This window comes from Mesoplodon densirostris, chromosome 4, assembly GCF_025265405.1.
Source record: "Mesoplodon densirostris isolate mMesDen1 chromosome 4, mMesDen1 primary haplotype, whole genome shotgun sequence".
Classification (NCBI taxonomy): Eukaryota; Metazoa; Chordata; class Mammalia; order Artiodactyla; family Ziphiidae; genus Mesoplodon; species Mesoplodon densirostris.
In genome coordinates this window covers 125,902,542-125,925,042 of record NC_082664.1, presented here as the reverse complement: position 1 = coordinate 125,925,042, position 22,501 = coordinate 125,902,542, and the positions used below count along the sequence as shown (strand labels likewise).

The following is a 22,501-nucleotide window of genomic DNA, read 5'->3' as shown; positions in this document are numbered from 1 at the left end:
GTAGCTAGCAGCTGTTCATATGAATTGCTTACGGTAAATCTACAGGTCAGACAAGAGGGACTCAAAGCTTGCAGGAGCTGACGCCACTGGAAACTCAGAGCAGGCCTGACCCACACCCCTGGCTGGGCATCGTGCACCGGGCCACTGGGCATATGTGCTTCGTGGCCTCAGTGCACTGGCTGTGGTGTGGTGCTCACACAGTTTTATACCTACACACAATGTGAGTGTACATCACAGCCCTGAGTTCTTTTAGATGCCCAGTGCACCACCACAACCTTCCTAGGTGTTGGCCCATGTATGAGCAGTCGGTAATTTGCACAGATCTAACAAGCAGACTGCCTGTCCTAAGAGCTGCAGAAAATCAGTTACCATCACAGTGCTGGGTAACACATTGCCAATATTCAAGGTAACATTTAGAGTTGAACATAGTTGAGTGTATATATTATTTTTTAATTAGTTTTTAAACAAATACAGCTTAAAATATCTTAACGATTTGAATCAAACGTGTGGAAGCCCCAGCACACCTCGCACTCTACAGCCCTGCTGGTCTCTGAGGTCCCATCCTGTCCTACCGCACCTCCATATTGCCGAGAAGGGCTGAAGTGTTTTATCCCTGCCACGAGGGCTGGATCCTAAAGGGACATGCAGAGAGCCTTCAAGTAAGGCTGGCAGGCCCAGTGCGGAAAGGTGAAGTGATGGGCAGTACGTTGACCTTGGGGCCCCTCCAGCCTCTCGGATCACCTCTTACAGGCACCTGCCTCATGACAGGACTGGCCCTGCGGCTCGCCTGAGCGTTTGTTGGACTCTTCTTGTTTTGGACTTAGCTGGAGTGTAACTGGGCTGGGCTTGCTTACTTGAATGAGCTCGTGGGTCCTTGGCATTCTGTCCTGTGTGGCGTCCTTGGAGGGAAAGGAGGTGCCTGGTGGCCTGGTCCTCATCCTGAGAGAGAGGAATCCTGTGGTCCAGAGAGTCTAGAGCAGCCTCAGCTTGTAAAGCCTTCTCCCCAGGCCTGCCCACCCAACCTAGGGCCCTTCTCAGCCTAGCCTCAGGCTCCTGGGAAGCAGTGTAACTTACCTGTCAATCCAGCTAACTTTTCTTGGCAGTTCCTATGTGATTAGCACTGCCCTGCCCTCGAGGCTTCCAGTCTGTGCTAGGATAAGGTGGGCTCAAATGACGATAATACACAGTAGAACAAGGGTATGCTCTTGTTCTGGGAGAGATGGCACCTCTTGAGAGGAGACATGAGGAAAGGCCCCACAGAGTAGACCTTAGGTTTGGGGTGCAGTCTGCTGCCAGGCATCCTACTTATTATTTCCACCCTTCTGTCTAGGGTGTGGTCTCCATAGCCCTGGAAAATTTCTTCCAGGCCCTGGGTCTTCATTTTCCTGCTTCTCTAGAATCTAGACCCAAAGAGAAGGAACAGAGACCACCCGGCGCCTGCTCTGAGGGCAGGCTGTCCTGCAGGGTGGATGTCGCCATCCCCCAGCCCTGGCACTGCCAAGGAAGGACAGCATAATGGCTGAGGCTCGGGCTCTGGAGATAACACCACATTCAAGCGTCGTGGTCTTGGACGGATTCCTTCATCTTTCTGTGCTTTAGCTTCCTCACCTATAAAACAGGCATAATATAATACTTAATAGATTTGCTGATTATTAAATAAATTACTTGATTGTGCCTGACACAGCTTTGAGCGGGGAGGGCACAGTTTGCCTTTTGGCCACTGTCATTTCAGTTTGTCAGTTAAACATTACTAGTTAAAAATAATGTACCATATATTCTTGTAACAAGTAGGAATTTAAAACTCACTGTGCCCGCCCCCAGTGAGCAGAGTGGTGTGCTGTCCTCCACTGGGTTCAGCCCTTAACCCTGCCACTTTCTAGCTCTGTGACCTTGCCCCAGGTCACATTTATTGACGTCTCAGTCTCCTTTGTGTGTAAAGGGGGTGATGGGTGGGTTCTGGGCCATGTAAGGCAGCCGGGGCCTGGCTCACAAAAAGGGCTCGATGAATAGATGCAGACAGAGAGGACAGGCAGGTCACTTTTTCCTGCCTCAGGCCCACGGCCAACTGAGGGCCTGCGACCTGCCAGGCGCTGCACCGGGCGGGCAGCCACACCAGCAAGTCCTTAAATGATTCACATGCAGGAAGTTCTTTAGGAGGTTATACAAGAGAAGAGACTATAGAGACCCCAAATAGGTAACTTCCTATTTGGGAAGAAACTCGAAGCCCAACTAAGGGCAGAGAGTGAGGTGTCAGTGAATGAGCACTGGCCTGGGAGTCCAGACACTTCAACCTTAGGCGGTACTTCTCCGCAGCAAGCTCGGAGCGTCCACCTCCTGCCCACACGGTGGACCCCTGGACCCCTCTTCTTCCTGCCCCCTTTGGCAGAAGCATGGAGCGCTGTCCACATGGGGAGGGCCCTGCCATCAGCCATCAGGAAGGCATCTCATCACGATGACACGGGTGGGCAAAAATTAGGGGCGTTATTACAGAAGGAGAGGGCCAAACTCTAGCGAAGTCCTGGAGGCTAGTGCCCAAGTGAAGGAGGGTGTACTGAACACTCTAGTTTCTCTTCACGAGTTAGTGCGCGGGCATGATCTGCCCCTCGGCCCCGTGGTGGGAGGTCTGCACCCGGTGATGCTGCTGGCTTTGGTTGTTGTTGACTCATCTCTCTCACTCTCCCCTGTGCCCGCCTTTTGGATCCATCCTACGTCTTCCAGTGCCATCCTTTTCCCTTCATTATGTCTCCACCTTCTGTGGCGAAGTTTGTGGGCCATTATACTTCAACCCTCGCCGGTTTAATTGTTGCAATTGGCCCTGAGAGAATTCGGGAAATGAAAGTGGCTCCCACTGCCTGGTGATGAGGCCAGTGAGATCATTCAGCAGCTCCAGCCTGCACGCGCCCTGCCAGCCTCTGCGGAGTGACCGCTGACACACTCTCCGTGTAGGTGGCAGAGGCCTGGGTGTCTGGGGCCGTCACCTGGGGTGGAGGATGCTCTTGACAAGCAGCATGTGGGTGTCCTGGCTCCGAGGGAATGGGCCACGCCATGCTCCCGCCGCTCCCTGGAGCCTGAGTGGGCTGCGAGTTTGTCCACATCTGGATTTCTCTGCCTAGGGGGAGATGTGCATTTACCCAGATGCAGAGGAGGGTCTGGCTGCAGGGGGCTGCAGCCCTCTCCGGACCACACAGAGACCCCCCCAGAAGGGCTGCGAGGTCAGCTCTACGGTTGCAGGTGCAGGAGAGCATGTGGTCCTGAGCATGGCATTTGGAGTCAAGAGACCCACGTTGTGGTTCCAGCTCAGCCCTCGCTTGCATGACTTCACACAGGTCCCTGAGTGTCTGTTTCCTCATCTGCAGGGGGGCTGTGTGCGCCTCCAGAGTGAGCATGGGGATCGGTGGGAAAATGAGAACAGAGCCCTTGGCAAGGGTCTGGCCCAGAGCACTCACTCCATGGTGCTGGACTTGGTATCATCCGGCGTGCAGTTTCCATCGGTCTCCAGGCATCTGGCTGTTGCAGGCATCTGCTTGGGCCTGTCAGGAGCCACCTAGGAATTCAGGCACCATAGGGTGGCTGAGTGATCTTCATGCTTTTGCCAGAATTGTCCATCAGATTTCGTTTGCTCATTAAACTCATGAGGAGTACCTGCATCGTGTGCATCACAGGACTGGAGGAGCGTCCGCTGTACTCCAGGGAGGAAAGGGAGCACGTGCGCTGTCAGGGTCACAGGGGATGCAGTCAAGCCCTGAGAACGTACCAGAGTAGCAACCAGAAGCTCCAGCACTTAACCAATCACATCCCCTCCCCAGTGCTCAGTTTCCTTTTCTGTAAAATGGGGTGATGGTGTACTTTCCCTGCTTCCCACCCAGGGCTGATGGGAGGGGGCACAGTCAAGTAAGAGTGATCTGCCACCCTGACACCACTCTCCCAGGATGTCCCAGGGGCGACACAGGGGTCAGGACCTGCCGTCTCGGTCCTCCTCTGGCCAGGCAGGCCTGAATCCCATGGCAGAAATAAGGCAAGGGGGAATTGCAATCTGGCTCTGCCTACCCCAGCTCAGCCCAGGGAGTGCCCCAGGCAGTAGGTTTGGGTTATAGAGACTTGTGATCCAGTCGCAGCTCTGGGAGATGGGGCAGGTCAACCGTGACCTCTGTTTCCTCATCTGCAAAGTGGAGATTATTGTGCCCACCTATGTGACTTAGTGCCTCCACCCCAGACCGTGAGGTGTGCATGGGCACTGTAGGCAGAGATGCTGCCAGGCTCTCATGGCCCCCAGGGTCTCCAGTGCCATCTCAGCTCCTGTTTCCCTCTGTACAACTCTCCATGTTCTCACTCCCCACATACTGGCTTTCTCTGCGTGCCCATTCAGATGGTGGACCAGGCAGCCTACAGCTCCCACATTCTCCTGTCACAGCCCAGGATGCCTAGAGAGGCTGGGGTCTCCCCTCCATCTCTGTCTCTGTCTCCTCTCTTTCTCCCTCTATGATTCCTCGTCTCATTCCCCCCAAACCCATCAACGGTGGCTGGGGACAAAACCACTTGTCTCGGTCACTCCCGTGCAGGGTGGTATAAAGCATCAGGGGTACACAAGAGATGGGGGTCACCTCCCAGTCAGGGAGGACAGGAAAGGGGCAGAGTCGCCACCAGAGCAGTGGATGCTGCCCCTCTCCTCGTCCGCCTCCCGGTGCACCTGGGCGAAATGCTTCCTGTGGTGTAGCCAGCAGCCTTCCTGTAACTGGAGGAACGCTGCACTCTCCCCTCCTGCGGTTCCGCTCTGCTTGTTCCTGAACAGATGATAACAGAGATGGAGCATATGGCCCCCAAAGTCACCGGGCATTCTGGGAAAGTGACACTGTGCCACCCCGGGCTTCAGGGGAGGGGCCCATCGGCTCCTGAGCACAGCTTCTCCCTTTGTTCTTCAGAAGGGCACAAGGTCACCTCCTCTGAGCCTCCTGAAAAGGAAATGTGCTCACTGACTTCAAGAAGAATCCCCTCCATCTAGGCACTGATTTAGGCAGGCACACATGAGGTGAGATGATATGTGTCGGGGTGGGGGACATATGAGAGCCAAGACAGAGTCCCTCTTGGGCCTCTCCCACCTCAGCCCCCCCTCAGGCTTGTGCTGCCTGCAGGACACCCGCCCGACCTGACCTCCCGCCCCCTCCCCAGCCTGGTCCTTGACTGCTCCCACACACAGTGGGGTCTGGGCATCCGAGCCCTGGCCCCGTCCCTCCTGGCTCTGTGATGAGCTCATCAGGAAAGCTGCCTCGAAAGCCCCGCCTGGCCAGAGGGGAGGCAGAGGGGGCCCAAGAAGGGCTCAGAAAGCAGGAGGGAGCAGGGAAATCGGAGCTGGATGGCTGAAGCGGTAGGGAGAGGGGGAGAAGGCAGCTGGGAGGCCCCCATGCGCTCTGCTCGCCCAGCGTGGCTCCCTCAGTCTCAGGCTACAAAGTCTTTGGTAGGAGAGGAGGCTGCCAGGTGAGCATCCCTTAGCAGAGAAGCACTTGGAGAAGAGGAGGGAAGAGAATGCTTTCTAGTTTTCCTTTCACCTTTGACCTGTGGCCAGGGTGATCCCATGGCTGCCCCTGGTTTTTTCTGACCTTTCCTGGGAACTCCCAAGGAGGCCCTAAGATTGAGAGGAGGAATCTTGTCTCTTCAGGACAGCTGGGGAGGGGGCTGACTAAATATAACCTGGCCTGCCTGTGGGCTAAGTAGGTTAGAGCCTGAGGGGCCACATGGAGGCTGTAGTGCCCCTCCAGAGTCTGGTCCCCAGCCCCCAGCTTCTCACCATGAACCAGCACATCCGTCCTCCCCCTGACACGTTTGCCTTCCCTTCACTCGCAGGTTGTTCATAGGAGGACTGGAGACAAAGAAGAACACGGGGGTTGACGTAGCCCCTGATGAGATGACTCTCTGGTCTCTGGGCAGCAACTTGATAGGAACGCTGGCAGCTGCGGTGCCAGGCCTTGCCTGCCGGCTGTTGGAGTGATGCTGGGCTGAGGAAGGGCCAGGCAGTGTGGAGTTCAGATAGGCTCACACCCTTGGGGATCTTTCAGGCTGGTTGGAGTTTCAGGAGAAGGTAGCCAAACACCAGGCAGAATGTGAGGTTTGCAGCGAGTGCTCTAGACAGGCATGTCATTGCTCCACCTTGGGCCTCAGTCATCTAGGCTGTGAAATGGGGCTGAAGCTGCCCTCACCTCACAGGGCTGTTGGGGAAGACTGAGAACAGGGCTTGGAAAGTGATGACGTGCAGAGTCTGGGGAATGCCTGTCACAGCTTCCTCCTCTTCCCCGCAGGGCCACCCATTCATCGTTCAGTTCAACGATGGAAATGCCACCGTGGTGTCCATGTGGGTGTGCAGGGCACTGGAGGAGAGGCGGAGCCAGCAGGGCCCCCCCTGAGGCTGCAGTGTGATGCTGAAAGCCCAGGACTGGTCACCAAGGGGAAAACGTGCCTGTTGTGCCCTTCGTTTGCTGTCCGCACCAGAAGAGCTTTGCTGGACTCACCTTCGACTCTGCTGGCAGATGACCTTGCCTAGGGAGCCCTCAGGGTGGCCAACCCCTGCAGGGCAAGCCCTCGCCACACCCCCCCCCCGGGTCTGGAGACCTGACTGGCAGGGAGGGTAGAGGGGATGGGGCATCGAGAAGAGAGGCCCCTACGCCCTTGCTTCCCTTCCTTTTTCCTGACATTCTCCTTTGTAAAGGGTCAGGCCCCGTCAGTATCGCTGATGGGAATAAAAATATTACTGCTTTGTGACTGCCCACCGCCAGGAGGGTTGTGCTGTGCAGAGGGTCTGTTGCCCACCCAGGGCTGGGAGCGGCACAGGGATATGTGTGGCAGTGCCAGCCCCCCAGGAGCGCTTCCTGCAGTTCCGTGACAAGGCCCACAGCCCGGCCCATTTGACAGGTGAAAAACTGAGGCGTGGAGGTCCCTGAACCAGGTCCCACAGCGAAGAGTGGCCAAGCCAGCACTAGAGCTAAGATCTCAGGACCCACGTCATGTGCCCCTTGCTGGGCTGGAATTTGTCCCCACGCTCACGGGCCAGGCAGTCTCAGCAGCAGCTCCAGCTCCAACACAGTGATCTGATCTGGGGCCGTGGGTGAGGAAGGAGACCAAGAGCTGGGAAGAAGCCTGGGGTGGTTCTGAGAGGCCCTCCTTCCCTCCCACCCCACACCCCGCCACCAGCTCCTCTCTACAGCAAGCTGGCCCTCACTGCCCTTGACGTCACGCCCAGGGAACCTCACTCACCTCGGGCCATTCACAGCCATCCTGTTAGGTAATCCTCTCCATCACCGCCAGGTAAGTGTGTTACCCCCGTTTTACAGGTGAGGAACCGAGGCTCAGAGAGGCTCAGGTTGCACTTGGAGGTCTAAGTGGCATCCTGACACATCCAAAAGCAAACTCCTACACCACGCACGCATCCAGAACCTCCTCTACCACTTTCCCGTCTCCATCCTCCTGGTGCCCACTCCAACATACTGGGACTTGGCCTTGCCTCCTTTCTTTCTCTTTCACACCGCACATATAGCCTACCTGGAAGTCCTGCTGTCTTTGCCTTCAAACTGCATTGATTCCACCACTTCCCATCCTCATCCAAGGCACCACCGCTGGACCACTGCAACAGACTCCTACCAGGCACCTGCCCCTGCAGTCTATTCTCCACACAGCCACTAGAGGGAGCCAGGTAGAACAAGGCAGATCCTGGCCCTCCCCGCTTGGAACCTCCAGGGGCTCCAGCTCACTCAGAAAACAAGACAAAGACCCAGCAATGGCCTGTGTGACCCTATACAGTCTGCCCCCATTATCTCTGACCTCAACTCCCATCACCCCCAACTCTCACTCTACTCCAGCCACCTGACCACCTTACTGACCCTTGAACATCCAGGGACACTCCCCCACTCAGGGCCACAGCAGAGACACCTAGCTGACCCCCAAAGGTTCATGCTCCCTCCATAGTGTAGGGCTGTGGGAAAGCTGCTACCCAGCCCCAGACCAGCTCTCCCAATCCCCCTTGCATTTAACGGGCCTTGTGGCTGGTTCTCATCAATTGAAGCAGATGGTAGGTTGCTTCCTGGCCAAGAAGCTTAAAATGCAGATGTGCCTTCTGTGTTACATGTTTCTCCATCCTCCTGCTAAATGGAAAAATGACTATATTGGGAGGTGCGGGAGGCTGAAGTCCGAAAGGAAGGAGCCTGAATCCTTGAATCACCAGTTGGAAGAACATGCTGCCCCCAGGAACCCCTGCACTGGACTGTTAAATGAGCTTGAACTCAACTATTTTGCGTTTACGTTACTGGCAGCTAGTGTTATGCCATCTAACATAGGCCTTCATACCAGGTGCAGGACGTTCTTTCTCCAAATATCCACATGACTCACTTCTGCCCCATTCAGGACTTCGTTCATATGGCATCTCAGTGAGTCCTGACCTGACCGCTCTATTTAAAATCACAACCCACCCACACCTGCCCCCTGGGACTCGTGTTCCCCTTGCCTGCACCACTGTCCTCCATTGCATTTGTTACAAACCACTAATTGTACTCATTTATTCTATCTTCCATCTCCTCCCTTCCCCTCCTCCCCATTAGAATGTACACTGCACAAGGGCAGAGATTCTGGTCAGTTTTCTTCATGTGGCATCCACCCCTCCAGTGCCAAGAACAGATCCTGGCCTCGTAGGTGCCCAGTAAATGTGGCCTGAGTGGAAACTGGCTGCACTGTGATTCCCAGCACTGCTCAGCCCTTTGCCCATGAAGGGCTCAGCCTATGTGAGGCATCCTTTTGTTTCCTGGGGCGGAGTTGTCATGTTCTTGGTAACACTCTTCAAGGTGGTACAGGCCTCCAGCTGCCCCTGGGCCTGGGCAGAGCACCTGCCACATCCCTGGGGCTGGGAGGTCACAGGATTAGATGAGGCCCGGGCCAGCGAGGCTGCTGCTCCCCAGGTCAGTGCTCAGGGCAGGGAGAGCTTCACGGAGCATGTGTTGTGGACTTTTTGAGGAGGAGACGCTCCCCAGAGGGGCTTCCCCAGCCCAGAACATGAACCAACCACCACCCAGACGTGAAGTTCATTCTTGATTTGAGAAGATTCACCCAGCCAGCCTGCTATCCCCAAATCCCGAACCAGGGGAGGGAGGGAAAATGATCAGGCATCCCATGCAAGCACTGTGCTGAGGGCTTACTTTATCTACCTGTTTAATCTCTGCAGCAATCACTTGAGGTAGGAGGTATTATTAATCTGCCCGTTTTACAGATGGAGAAACCAGAGCACAGAGAGGCTAAGAGACTTGCCCAAGGACACCCAGCAAGTAAGTAGCAAAGTACCGTTTGGAACTCAGAGCCGTTCTCTTAACCCTGGCTCCAGAAGTCAGTTCCACAAGCACTACATATGTAACACATGAGCGCACACACACATACCCTGTCCTCAGGAACTCTGGTGTGCAAAGATACTATATCCGTACCTTCGGAGTGGGGCCCAGGGGTCTGCTCTGTGGCCACCCCCAGGACACAGAGGCAGAGCGTCCTCCACTGGCACTGAGAAACACTGCTCTGGAGGGCTCATCAAGGCCCTGGACCTGGAGACCAGCTTCCAGGATGACCTTGGACAAAGCATGTCTCCATCTGAGCCTCAGTTTCCTCTTTGGTAAATGCAGGAGTTGATCCCACTGAGTTCTGGAGTTCCTCCCAGCCCTGATGTTCCAGAACAGGGGTTCTCACCTTTTGGGGCCATGGACCTCCACAGGTGTCCCACAGAAGTGACAGACCCTCACGCCAGAATAACGTGCACCCACACGCTCGCACACACAGTTTTGTCCACAACTTAGGGTTCGTGGAGCCCTGGAACCCACTCACTCGTGGACTTCACGTCTGGAGCCCCAGCTTTGGGGTGGCCCTCAAGGTCTAAGTTTCCCTTGGGTTCAGTCTTGGGAAGATGGGGAGCTGGGTGACCCCTGAGGGCTTCTCCTGCATAGAGCCCTCTGGCTAACAGGCAGGGCCCTCTTTGGCCTATTTAGGCTCGGTCATCCCCCCAGTCACCCTTGACAGCCCCAAGGCCAAGCCGCCCTTGCCCTGAGGGGTCATGGAGGACTGAGACCTGGAACACAGAGGGACAGGAATGAGCTCTCCCCTCTGCCCAGAGTGACACTTCACCCACCGTCACCCCGCCCGTGCAGCCAACCTCCACTCTTCCCTTGAGGCCCCTCTCAAACAGCACCTCCTCTTCGAAGCTTCTCTGGTACAGATGTGAGCCCCGTGAGGGTCTGACTCATCACCCCAGGACCTGGCCAGGGCGGCACATGGCAGGTGCTCTGAGTGTGGGAGGGCTGGAGGACTGGAAGGGTCAGGCCCGCAGGCCCCTCCCCAGGGCTTGTCACTATCCTGTTCTGGTTTCTCACTCCAACCCTCAGAGACACCCATGTGCCTTCTAACCAGGACATCCAGGAGACCAGACCCCCACAGGATGCAGCCTCAGGCCTCAGACCCTCAAGCCTGGAGGGGGGTGTTTCTGGGACAGGTCAGTCCTCGTGGAGCCCGCAGTTCACACTGGGAGGTGGGTGTCACCTGAGCCTGGAGGCAAGGAGTCCCCTCAGCACTCAGCCCGCTGGACCTTCCTTGTCCTGCCCTTGGTTTTCCCATCTGGGAAGTATGGCTTACAGGACCCCAGGGCTTTGGAGATGCTCCAAGAAGGCAATGGAGACAGGGTGGGACCCTTGTTCCCCACATGTGGTCAGACAAAGGCCTTGTGGCCCAAAGCAGTGTGACCCAGAGCTGAGCCCAGCCCATTTGGGGATTGTCAGGTAAGATGGGCTGGGTGTCGTAACCCGGCTGAGGAAGCCATGGGTGCCCTGCCTGCAGGCCAAGAACCTGGGGCCTTGCACTTGAGCTGAACAGACGTGAATCTTTGGGGGGAAGGCATATGCTTCCAGATCTCTGCACACTCAGTGCTGAAGGCCAGAATATAACCTCAAAGTGAGGCCCTGGGATGGTGCCAGGCATGCAGGCAGGCAGCTCCGCAGACCCCCTCTGTCGCACAGGTTGGTTAGACGGGGACGGACAGCTGCCTCCATGTGGGCTGGGGGAACCCAGAGAGGGTCATGTTGCTGCCGCAAAGATGCCTTCCATCCCCGCTGACTGCATCCCAAATTCCCCACTGGAGCTTCGTCCTGTAGCTAAGTCTGGGCCCTATTAGGATGGGAGCCTGTGTTCACAGAGTACAGGGAGGGTGGGGAGAGAGGCAGTGCCAGGCAAGGCTGCAGAAGAGCATGAAACAACAGAAGCAGAAGGGCAAGAAGGGAGCCAGCGCCAAGAGCCCACAGCAGCCCAGGCAGCCAGCGGGGTCCTGACTCCACACTTGAGGCCAGGTGGGCTCCCAAGGCCGTACTGGGTCCAAGTCCCAACCCCTCATTGAGGGGCTGGGGTGCTTTCCCTTCAAGCAGCCAGAAATGGCTCAATCCAACCACAGGTGGGAGGCTGAGGCCAGGATCAAGGGAGGGGAGCCTAGGCAGGTGGAAGCAGGAAATGGCCCAGGACACAGCCCCCAAGCCTGGTCCCTGTGGGCGCTGGCTGCTAGTGCAGGGGAGGGGGAGCAGAAGGGAGATGGGAGGAGGTCACCAGCCCTCGGTGGCAGAGCTGGGTTTTGATGGCACTTCCTGGCTTTGTCATGACTCCTTTCCGGTTGGCAGAAACCGTGTCCTGATCCACCTGAGACGCCGGTAACCTGAGAGACAGGCAGGTGGGTGCGGCTGGCAATGGGTGGGACCCTGCAGGAGGCAGCCAGGTGGAGTCCCAGAGGCAGCCTGGGCTGGCACACTTTATAATCCAAGTGGGACGGGGGGAGCCAGCAGAGCCCAGGCCTCGTAATGACAAATTTTCTGCTGAACAACTACAAATATTCGCCGTAACTTTGGACAGAGTCTGAAAAAGACTTTGTTTCCTCCCTTGGCGGTATCATTTGTCTTGTTTTGAAGCCACGAGATTGCAGGGACGCATTTATAGACTAAACTTTGTCTTAATTGCTGTGGTGTCACCACCTCTGTGGCAGATAACAACACAATGAACAAGTCGATGGGGCTGAGCCCTCCAGGTCCTTCTTCTAAAGTGAGACAAATTTCCCTCCTTTGAGCCCAACAGTCCATCCTAACAGTTTGCATTAACTTGCAAGGGATAAATAGTCTCTCCTGCCCTCAGACTTAGTTAAAAGCATCCAGTCAGGCTGTGTTGCTGGTTCTTCCCCAAATTTGCCTTTTATCTCTCCCCCATTTGGGGAGGTGGGTAGTAGGGAGAGCAATGGGGTGCACACTGAGAAAAGCAGTGAGGGTGGCAGGATGAGAAAAGAGCATGGAGGGTCCCCGGAGTTCCAGTGTCCAGATCACTTTAGTTCTGAGAAAGAGGAGAAATAGTGCTGTCTTGCAGTATCAGCTGGGCACAGCACACTGCCTTCACACTTGCCTTTGTTGTTCCTCCCAGCACCCCTGCAAAGGCAGGGGCATGGTTGCCCCACCCCTGTCTCCCACTCTATGTTCCCATCCCAGGGGGTGATGCTCTCCTCCTTGAACGAGCTGAGCCCTTTCTGCCTGTGAGCCATTGCACAGGCTGTTCCCTCAGCCCCGGACACCTTTCCCCGCCACCGTTTTTCTCCTGCCCAACTCCTACTCATCTTCCAAGGCTCAGCTGAAATGCTCTGGGAAGGCCTTTTCTGACACCCACCCACCCTGGATCCCAGTCACTGCGCGACCTCACTGTCTTGTCCTCATTGCTTTTCTTGCACCGTCTGTCTGCCTTGTTCCAGTGAGAGCCCCAAGAAGGCAGGAGCCGGGGCACTGCCTGGCATTCAGGAGATGCTTAAGAAATAGTGATTAAATAAATGGAGGGGAGGCTGGGGGGGCTGGTAGGGCTTCAGAGAACTTAGTGACCTGGCCTCCACCATCCCCCCATCTAGGAACAAGACCCTAGTTAACACTGCACAGCTGTGGAGTGTGGGTGCTCTTCAATCTCCTCTCTCTTGTTCTGCATTTTCCTAATATAATGCAACAAACATATTATTTTTATAATAAAAATAATTTTTTTTTTTTTTTTTTTTTTTTTTTTTTGCGGTATGCGGGCCTCTCACTGTTGTGGCCTCCCCCGTTGCGGAGCACAGGCTCCGGACGTGCAGGCTCCGGACGCGCAGGCTCCGGACGCGCAGGCTCAGCGGCCATGGCTCACGGGCCCAGCCGCTCCGCGGCATATGGGATCCTCGCAGACCGGGGCACGAACCCGTATCCCCTGCATCGGCAGGCGGACTCTCAACCACTTGCGCCACCAGGGAGGCCCAATAAAAATAATTTGTTTTAAAGGTATTTCAAACCTCTTGGTCAGCGAGGCAGTAGGAGAGGCAGCATTCAATGTGAGTTCTTCTGACACCCAAGTGGAACCCTTCGCCTCCTCCCCCCGCCCTCCACGGCCTCCTGGACCCCTTTTTGACAATCCTGTGTGGGAGGCAGCAGAATGTAGTGATGAAAGGCATGGGCTTGGAGTCACACAGACCTGGGCCCAAGTCCTGGCTCCTCCACTGACTCGCTGTGTGACCCTGGGCAGGATGCCTAACCTCTCTGGAAAGGCCTGTTTCCTTATTGGTAAAATGGGGTAACAAGAGTGTCCACCTAATGGGTTGTTGGTGTCATTATTGAATCATCCTCCATGCTGACCATGACATGCACAAAACACTTCCAAAGGGCTGGTTTCCTCCCCCATCCTGCAGGCACCCCTGCCCCACATATACACAGATCCACACAGCCACTCCTCAATCCCTGTGACTCCCCACTTTCTCATCTGCCCCCTGCCCTTCAGGTCTGGAGAAGGACAAATGATGAGGATAATAAGACACATCACCGCCAGTGAGGGCCACTGCACATCTGGCATGAGGGCCTGGCATGGGCATTCTGGCCTCTCATGGCAGTGCCTGTGGGTGACCACAATGCTCCCCACCAGTGTGTTCCTCAGCCCACACCCAGGCCTGCCTTGGCTTCCCCAGGAGGTTTGTGCAGCTCAGGGCAATACCTCCAGGCTCAGCCCTGGCCATACCCAGTCAGGGCAAAGCTCTGGATTCCAGGCAGTAGCTCAGGAGGCTGAGGGTGTGGACAGAAGTGCCCCCACCTGGATGCACACATGCTCTCATCCATATGCTGTAGTCATCAAGTTCCTGCATACACTCCAGCTTCCCAGGGCCTCTTTTTTGAGAGACAACTGTAGTAGGCAGAATATGACAGCTCCCCAAAGATGTTCACGTCCTGACACCCAGAATCTATGAATATATACATATATTACAGGGCAAAGGGGAATTAAGATTCTTATTCACCTGACTTTAAAGATTATCCTGGGACTTACCTGGTGGTACAGTGGTTAAGATCCGCCTGCCAATGCAGGGCACATGGGTCTGAGCCCTGGTCCGGGAAGATCCCACATGCCGCGGAGCAACTTAGCCCTTGTGTCACAACTACTGAGCCTGCGCTCTAGAGCCCACATGCCACAACTACTGAACCCGCGTGCCTAGAGCCTGTGCTCCACAACGAGAAGCCACAACAATGAGAAGCCCTTGCACCACAACGAAGAGTAGCCCCCGCTCACCGCAACTAGAGAAAGCCTGCACACAGCAACGGAGACCGAACACAGTCAAAAATTAATTAATAACAAAAATAATTAAGTTAAAAAAAAAGATTTTCCTGGATTATCCAGGTCAGCCCAGTGTAATTATGAGGGTCCTTTATTTATTTTATTTTATTTTTGCGGTACGCGGGCCTCTCACTGTTGTGGCCTCTCCCGTTGCAGAGCACAGGCTCCGGACGCGCAGGCTCAGCGGCCATGGCTCACGGGCCCAGCCGCTCCGCGGCATGTGGGATCTTCCCTGACTAGGGCACGAACCTGTGTCCCCTGCATCAGCAGGCGGACTCTCAACCACTGTGCCACCAGGGAAGCCCTATAAGGGTCCTTTAAAGTGGAAGAAGGATGGGGCTCCCCTGGTGGTCCAGTAGTTGAGACTCCACGCTTCCACTGCAGGGGGCATGGGTTCGATCGATCCCTGATGGGGGAAGTTCTACCTGCTGTGAGGTGCAGCAGAAATGAAGAGGGAAGCACAGGCAGAGAGATTTGAAGTTGCTACACTGCTGGCTTTGAAGAAGGACCCAGGAGCCAAGGAATGCAGGTGGCCTCTAGAAGTTGGAAAAGGTAAGGAAATGGATTCTCCCTAGAGCCTCCAGAAGGAATGCAGCCCCGCTAATGCCTTGATTTTAGCCCAGTGAAACCCATTTCTAACTTCTGACCTCCAGAATTATAATATCAATACAACTGTGTTGTTTTAAAACACTGTGGTGGGCTTCCCTGGTGGCGCAGTGGTTGAGAGTCTGCCTGCTGATGCAGGGGACATGGGTTCGTGCCCCGGTCCGGGAGGATCCCACGTGCCGCGGAGCGGCTGGGCCCGTGAGCCATGGCCGCTGAGCCTGTGCGTCCGGAGCCTGTGCTCCGCAACGGGAGAGGCCACAACAACGAGAGGCCCGCGTACCACACACACACACACACAAACACTGTGGTAGTTATGGCAGCAATAGGAAACTAAATGTCTCCTCTTCATTTTCCAGCCCAGGCTGTCCCAAATGCCTTTGGAATACACTGTTCCGTGCATACAGCCCTTTACAGTTTACACAGCCCATATTCCAGGCCCCCGCCCTCAGCTGCCCTCCCCACTCACCAGCCTTTGCCGGCTCTCCTCTCTCCCTCCCTCCCCCCACCTCTCCCAGCACCGTGCACCCAGCACCACCAACTCCCATTCTCCAGGAGTCAGTTTCCCTCCTCCAGTTCCACTCCCCTCCCCAACAGGGCTCAGAACTCAGCCTCCTTGAGCCCTGGAGGCTGACCCTTACAGGGCCTCAGTCATCCCAGTACCAAGGACTAGGGACTGCCCCCAGGGCCCAGTGGAGACTCTGAACACACTGTTTATTCATCAGATCCTTCCTCAGCACCTCCTGTGTTCCAGGAGCTGGGGACACAGTAGGGATCAAGGCAAACTAGTCCCTGCACTCTGGAGCCTCAGTTTCCTCAACTGCAAAATGGGGATAATAATATCTACTTTGCAGGGTTATTGTGAAGATTAGAAATGCATTTATGACAAACGTCTTAACAGTAGATAACAGAAAAGTAATAGCTATTATTATTATAAGTATTAGTCTTTAGGTGTGATTCATTCATTTCCTTGTAGTCTCTGGTGTGTGGGGAGGTACAACTAAAAAAAATAAAAGTAAAATAATAAAGCAGGGTAAAGGGATAGAGAGGGTCAGGATTAGGGCTGGGGTGGAGCAGTGGTATTGGGAGGAGGGTCACTTTCCTATTTCCATTGATACCAGCTAAGAAAACTGGAGCTCCCACTGTGTGCCAGGCTCTGGGCTGGGGCCCCTCATCTCATTTAGTTCTGACAACATTCCTGTGATGCCAGCATGCCCATTTCATGATTGAGGAAGCTGAGGTTCAGAGAGGTGAAGCAATTCACCCAAAGCCACACAGCCAGGAAGTAGTAGCCATAAGATTTAAACCCAGATCTGTCTGGGGTGAAGGCTGTTTCCTCAGCAACAGCTGTCTCCCTGTAAGATGCAGACTATGTTCTTTCAGAACTCTCGCTCCACTAAGAGACATGGAACACTCCACTGTCACTTCGTCCCAGACCGTGTCGTAATAAAGGCACATGCCACATACATCAGGAGGCAGAGGAAGAAGAGAATTATCAGTGGGGAAAGAGGGAACACCTCAACAATATTTGCAGAGGAATGACTGGTTCCTGATTCCTGAGCAGTGAGCTTCCATTTACATCTGCAGAGGGAGAAGGCTGGCTGGGCCCCCCTCTCTGGGGAGGCCCCATCTCTCCTGGAGAAAGGAAGATAGTCATTTCTCCAGACCAGAAAAGCCAGTGGGGTGCCAAGACAATTTAATGGGGAGAAGATAATATTTTCAACAAATGGTGCTCTGGCAACTGCATATCTGTATGCAAAAGAATAAATTTGGATCCCTACCTCCTATCAGACACAAAAAATTAACTGTAAATGGAACAGAGACCTAAATGTAGGAGTTAAAACTATAAAGGTCTTAGAAGAAAACATAGGAGTAAATCTTATGACCTTAGGTTCAGCAAAATCTTCTCAGTTTTGACACCAAAAGCACAAGCAGCAAAAAAATAAAAGATAAATTGGACATCATCAAAATTAAAAACAAAAGACATCATTAGAAAGTGAAAAGACAACTCACAGGGCAGGAGAAGATATTTGCAAATTACATATCTGATAAGGGACTTGTATCTAGAATATATAAAGAACTCTTTCAATTTAATAATAAAAATACCAACAATCCAGTTGAAAAAGTGGGCAAAGGATCTGAATAAACATTTCTTGAAAGATGTACAAAATGGCTAATAAGCACATGAAAAAGATGCTCAAAATTACGCTCAAAATCATTACTCAGCAAAAGCCAAAACCACAGTGAGATACCATTTCACACCCACTAGAATGGTATAATAAAAAATAATAATAAAAAGTGCTGTCAAAGATGTGGAGAAATCAGAGCCCTCGTACATTACTGATGAGAATATAAAATGGTCCAGTGCTTTGGAAAACCAGTTCTGGCAATTCCTTAAAAAAAGATAAACATAGAGTTACCATGTGACCTGACAATTCTACACCTAGTATGTACCCAAGAGAAATGAAAACATACAGTCACACAAAAATTTGTACATTAATGTTCATTGCAACTTCATTCAAAATAGCCAAAAAGTAGACACAACCCAAATATTCATGAGTGGATGAAAAAACAAAATGTGGATATCCATACAATGGAATATTATTTGTCAATAAAAAGGAATGAAGTACTGATAGATGCTACTGCATAGATGAACCTTAAAAACATGCTCAGTGAAAGAAGCCAGGCACAAAAGACCACATATTGTACATTTCCAATTATATGAGAAGTCCAGAATAGGCAAAGAGAAAGTAGATTAATGGTTGCCAGGGTCTGGGGGAGGGGGGGAGATGGGGTGATATCTAATAGGTATGGGTTTCTCTTTGGGGTGATGAAAATCTTCTAAAATTGATAGTGGTGATGGTGTACAATTCTTTGAATACATGAAAAACCATTGAATTGTACACTTTAAATATGTGAATTACATCACAATAAAGCTCAACCTGTCCCAGCAAGCAGACTGAACTCCACCAATGTTCAGGCAGCTGCCCAGAATTGATCTGAGGCTGTCAGGGAAGGGGAACTCACAGATATTGAGTACCTACTCTGTGCCGTCTGCTTGTGCAAGGCTGGGACTATGGGGAGAATTTTCAGGAGCCTGAGAGTGAATCCCTGCTTAAATTGTGCACCCAAGGCACTCAATCTAGTCCCAGACCTGGCTATGTGCCATACACCCAGCACCTTATTTAATCCTTATGACATCCTTGTGGGACCCAGGATATCCCTGACCCTGTAAGGCCAGGAAATATTTTACAGATGCAAGTTTGGAGACTCAAACAGAGCAGAACTGGGATTTGAACCCAAGCCTTGCTGAGTCCAGAGTCTGTTCTCTTTCCAGCCCCTCCGCCCACCATGCTGTGTGGAGGAGGCCCTGGAAAGGAAGCCCTTGCTACCAGGGAGCGCTCAGCAAGCCTGCCAGCTGCTCCCCACCTGCCTGCCAGAGCCCATTCCCCGCCTCCTGTGAGAACCAGCCTTCAGCCTTCAGAGGCTCTGCCTGAGTAGCCCTGCCTGAATCTGTGTGGAGGCTGAGAATCCCAAGACCTTCCTAGACATCACCAGGAAGCATAGAACCTACAACTCTTGAAGAACCTGATTGGCCACTAAACAACAAGTGCACCGTTCAATCACTATGGCCAGCAAGTCTGGTCATAGCCCTTCCATTCAAATGTTGTTCACTCATTCATTTAACATGTTGAGCACCAACTGTGTGCTAGGCCTTGTTCTAAGCCCTGGGAATACAACAGCAAACAAAACATTCCAGTGGGAGAGACAGAAAACACGCACAAACAAATCAGGAAATATTAACCAGTGAACAATCCAATGAAGAAAATAAAATAGCATCAGACAGACAGGAGTGAAGGGTCCGGGCAAGCAGATAGGCTTAGAGGAGGCTCAGTGTAGTGACCAGGAGAGTCCTCTGAGGCTTCTGAAAGGCAGGCACTGAGGAGAGAAATGAAGGTAGCCTGCTCTGTGGGGCGGAAGCCTCTAAGGGCCATTGAATTTTCTTCCTGTGTGTTCCTTGGCTTGGTAGGAAATTTCTAAGTGCCCACAGAGTCTCCCCTGTGCTAAAGATCTTGGATAGAGAGAGACTTAGGGCTAAGCTGGGACTGACAGCAGGTGAAACCTTGGGGGAGGGGAGGCAACTGGGACCCAAACTAGAGATTTTGGGTTGGGGAGGAGTCCTGGAGCCAGCTGAGATACCCACCCTCTTTCACAAATACCTCTGTTCAGGCCTTGGAGATATCTATGTCTGGTTGGGGCAAGTAAGTCTGTCCTGGGCTCCCTCCTCAGTCCCTCCCAGCCTAACTTGCATCCCCAAGTTCAGAGAGAGCCCCAGATTGGGCAGAGCCAGGCCCTGCAACCTTCAAACCATTCTCAAGTCCTCCAGGCTCTGCCCCTCCTCTAAGCTTAAGCAGTGTCCCTCAAGCTCCACCCCCCCATCCCCTCAGGGCTCCAGAAGAAAGATGTTTATCTGCAGTGCCCTTGGGCCTCTGAGTCAACCCTTCACTCCTGCAAATTGCCAGTGTGCCCATCCTACAGATGCACATATTGAGGCTAAGTCAAGGTCCATGGTTACTCAAGCGGACAGTAGAACTGGATCTAGGCTGAGACTTTTCTCCCTCCTTTTGATGTCCCCAGGGAGAAGTCCTTCATCGGCAGGAGCGCTGGCCTGGCCTCTGATCCCCAAGAGCCGGGTCTGGGAGGCAGGAACCCAGAGTGTATGGCCTCCGGCAAGCCCTGGGCCCTCCCTGGAGCTTCAGTCTTCCCGTCTGCACACGGAGCGAGGTGGGCACTTCTGAGCACCTTCGTGCAGGTTCTGTGGCCCCCGCCTCCCCCGCGACCTCACCTCTGCCCTCAGCTGCGGCCAGCAGGCCCCGCCCAGCCTCCTTCATTTGCTCGGGCCGGGCCGCCGGGAGGGGCTAGGGTCTATCTGGTCGTCGGATTAATATGCAGATATTAAGTAAACAATAAATTAGCAAAACTACAAGAAAATTTTACAGCCCTTTGCATTTGGCAATCATTGAGTGTTAATTAGAAATTCATTACAATTAAAACCCTGCCTAAACAGGGCCTGCGCGCCTTAATTACATCTGATTTTTAATTCAGAATACGTGTTTACACAGTAAGCGCTACGTACCCCATGATTATCCCCAATCCTCTTTATACTGTACTAATTATGTAAATTAAACCTAATTAACTGACGAAAACTGCCGTTAATTCAACTGGTAAAAGATATGTGCTTGAGGAGGAGGCGCGGCCGCCCAGCCCCAGCCCAAGGGGGAGCGGGAATGGGTGTGGGACGCCCGGCTGTGTGCATGCGACACCGGGGGCTCAGAGGCAGCACGGACCCAGAGCTGGTCGGTTGCACGCCAGGCGCGTCCCTGATCCACAGTCTGGCCCTCCGACCCTGGTGCACACGGCAGTGGATAAAAGATTCAGCGCCAATGGGGGTCAGGAAGGCCAAGGGCACCGACTCCCGCGGGTTCCCCAGGCTCTGGACAGGGCCGCACGACTCAGAGCCCTGTCTGAGCAAGAGGGGTGCCACCCTCCCCTGTCTGAGCCTGAGTTCAAGTCCAGCGCTGCCCCGCATTGGCTGCCTGCATCTGAGCAAGTGACCTGGCTTTGCTAGGCCTGTTTCCTCCTCACGGAGTGTTCTGAGGGCGATCTTAAAAGCTCCTCGTGAGCTGTGCAGCGCTTGTCTTCCTTCACTAAACGAGCCCCTCCAGGCAGCGTGCAACGCACGACATTTGGGGTCTGGTAGATCAGCCTGCACCCCTTATTGACCGAGGAACCTGGGTGAGTTGGCTTCCACTGCCTGACCCTCGGTTTCCTGCCTGTAAAATGGGAATAAATGATCTCTACCTATTTCCAGGGCTGTTGTGAGAAAGGGCTCTCTGCAAACTGTAAAATGCTCTTTGTGGTGATACTAACCAGTTGGCCGCTGGTCCACAGCAGAGCCCAGCTCCGACCCCAAGACTCGCTCCCCGGAGATCACTACCCCTCAAGTGAGCGGTGCCGCCTCCTCAGCCTCTCTCCAAGCTCCTTTAAGTCTTTCTCCAGTGCAGAGCCGGGTGAGAGAGCAGGCTGGGTCTGCGAAGCCGGACCGGGTGCAGGGAGCTGTCCGCAGTTTGGTTCTGAACGGAGACGCAGGGGTGAACCTGCACCCCCCTGGCGCTGCAACCCGCAAAGAGAACTTTTGTCTGAGAAGTCCCCGGGGCCCCGCGGCCCGGCTGCCGGGAGTTCTCAAGAGGCCGGCTCCAGAGGCGTTGCTGGCCCTCGCAGTACAATAGAGGCAGGGTAGGCAGGCCCTGCTCAGGGGAATCCTCGCCATCTTTTTCCCACTCCCAAGCCCCACCACCCCGGGGGCGTCCTGGCTCCGAGACCGTTGTCACCACCACGCCGAATTCTGAGATGCCTTTTAAAAAATCATTAGGAGGCTAAGAATAATTACCGAACGAGATTGTAATTATGGGGTGGGGAGGCCGGCCGAGGGAGGGGGGGATGAGCAGGTGTAGGCTGGGGGCGGCTCTCGGACCGGGACGGAAAATAGGTTCCTGTCTTCCTTGGAGGGAAGTGGGGCGGGAGGGAGGTAGAGATCGGCAGAGTTAGAACGGGACAGAGGCAGAGCCTGGGAAAGACGCGCCAGTGGAGGGGCAAGAGTCAGAGAGAGAAAAGGGGCTGAGCAGGCTCTGGGAGGAAAGAAAGAAAGACAAGGAAATCCAAGAGAGAGAGACGGGAACTCTGGAAGGTGAAAGAGCAAGAACCCCTCTAGAAGAGACCGGGCAGCAGAGACTAAGCCCTCAAGCTTGTGGGGGAGGGTAGTTTCGTGGCCTCGGAAAACGCGTTAGCCAAGGGGAGAAGGGGGTGGCAAACGAGTCCTAGGGCCTGGCCGCCCCCTCTCTCCGAGGGTAGGCCTGGACGATCCGCTCCCACCCCCAGAGGCATGTCTCAGGGTCCCTGCGACCCCGCAGAGAAGAGGGAAACAGAGAAGTGGAGGAGAAGGGCGAGACGAACCCTGGAGGAGCCGGAGTGCTGGAGGGGAGAGGGCCTGTAACCCAGAGCGAGAGGGAAAACGAGGGGGCGGGGGCGAGGGCGACCCGGCGCCGCTGGCCGCGGAAGATTTATGGCGCCGCCCGGGTTCCAAGGACGGGCAGCTCTCGTCGCTGCTGCCCGCGTCGGTAGCCGCCACGGCCGGTGCGCCCCCTGCCCTGGCGGCCCGCCGCGCCCCGGGCCATGCCTGCCATTATTAACTTCTGTTTGA

At 54.3% G+C, this 22,501-nt stretch overlaps 1 protein-coding gene across 4 annotated transcripts in view; it reads left to right on the top strand.

Moving 5' to 3' along the window:
• Nucleotides 1-6,489, top strand: part of MAP2K5 (mitogen-activated protein kinase kinase 5) — a 262,810-nt gene extending 256,321 nt beyond the window's left edge. For 3 of the 4 annotated variants that reach the window (XM_060097122.1, XM_060097121.1, XM_060097123.1), the window contains one exon: nt 6,291-6,489. In XM_060097122.1, coding sequence (XP_059953105.1) covers nt 6,291-6,395 — 105 coding nt within the window. In that variant the 3' untranslated portion in view covers nt 6,396-6,489. The remainder of the gene's footprint in view (nt 1-6,290) is intronic. The other variant, XM_060097124.1, reaches the window with a different exon arrangement.
• Nucleotides 6,490-22,501: the final 16,012 nt, after the last annotated feature.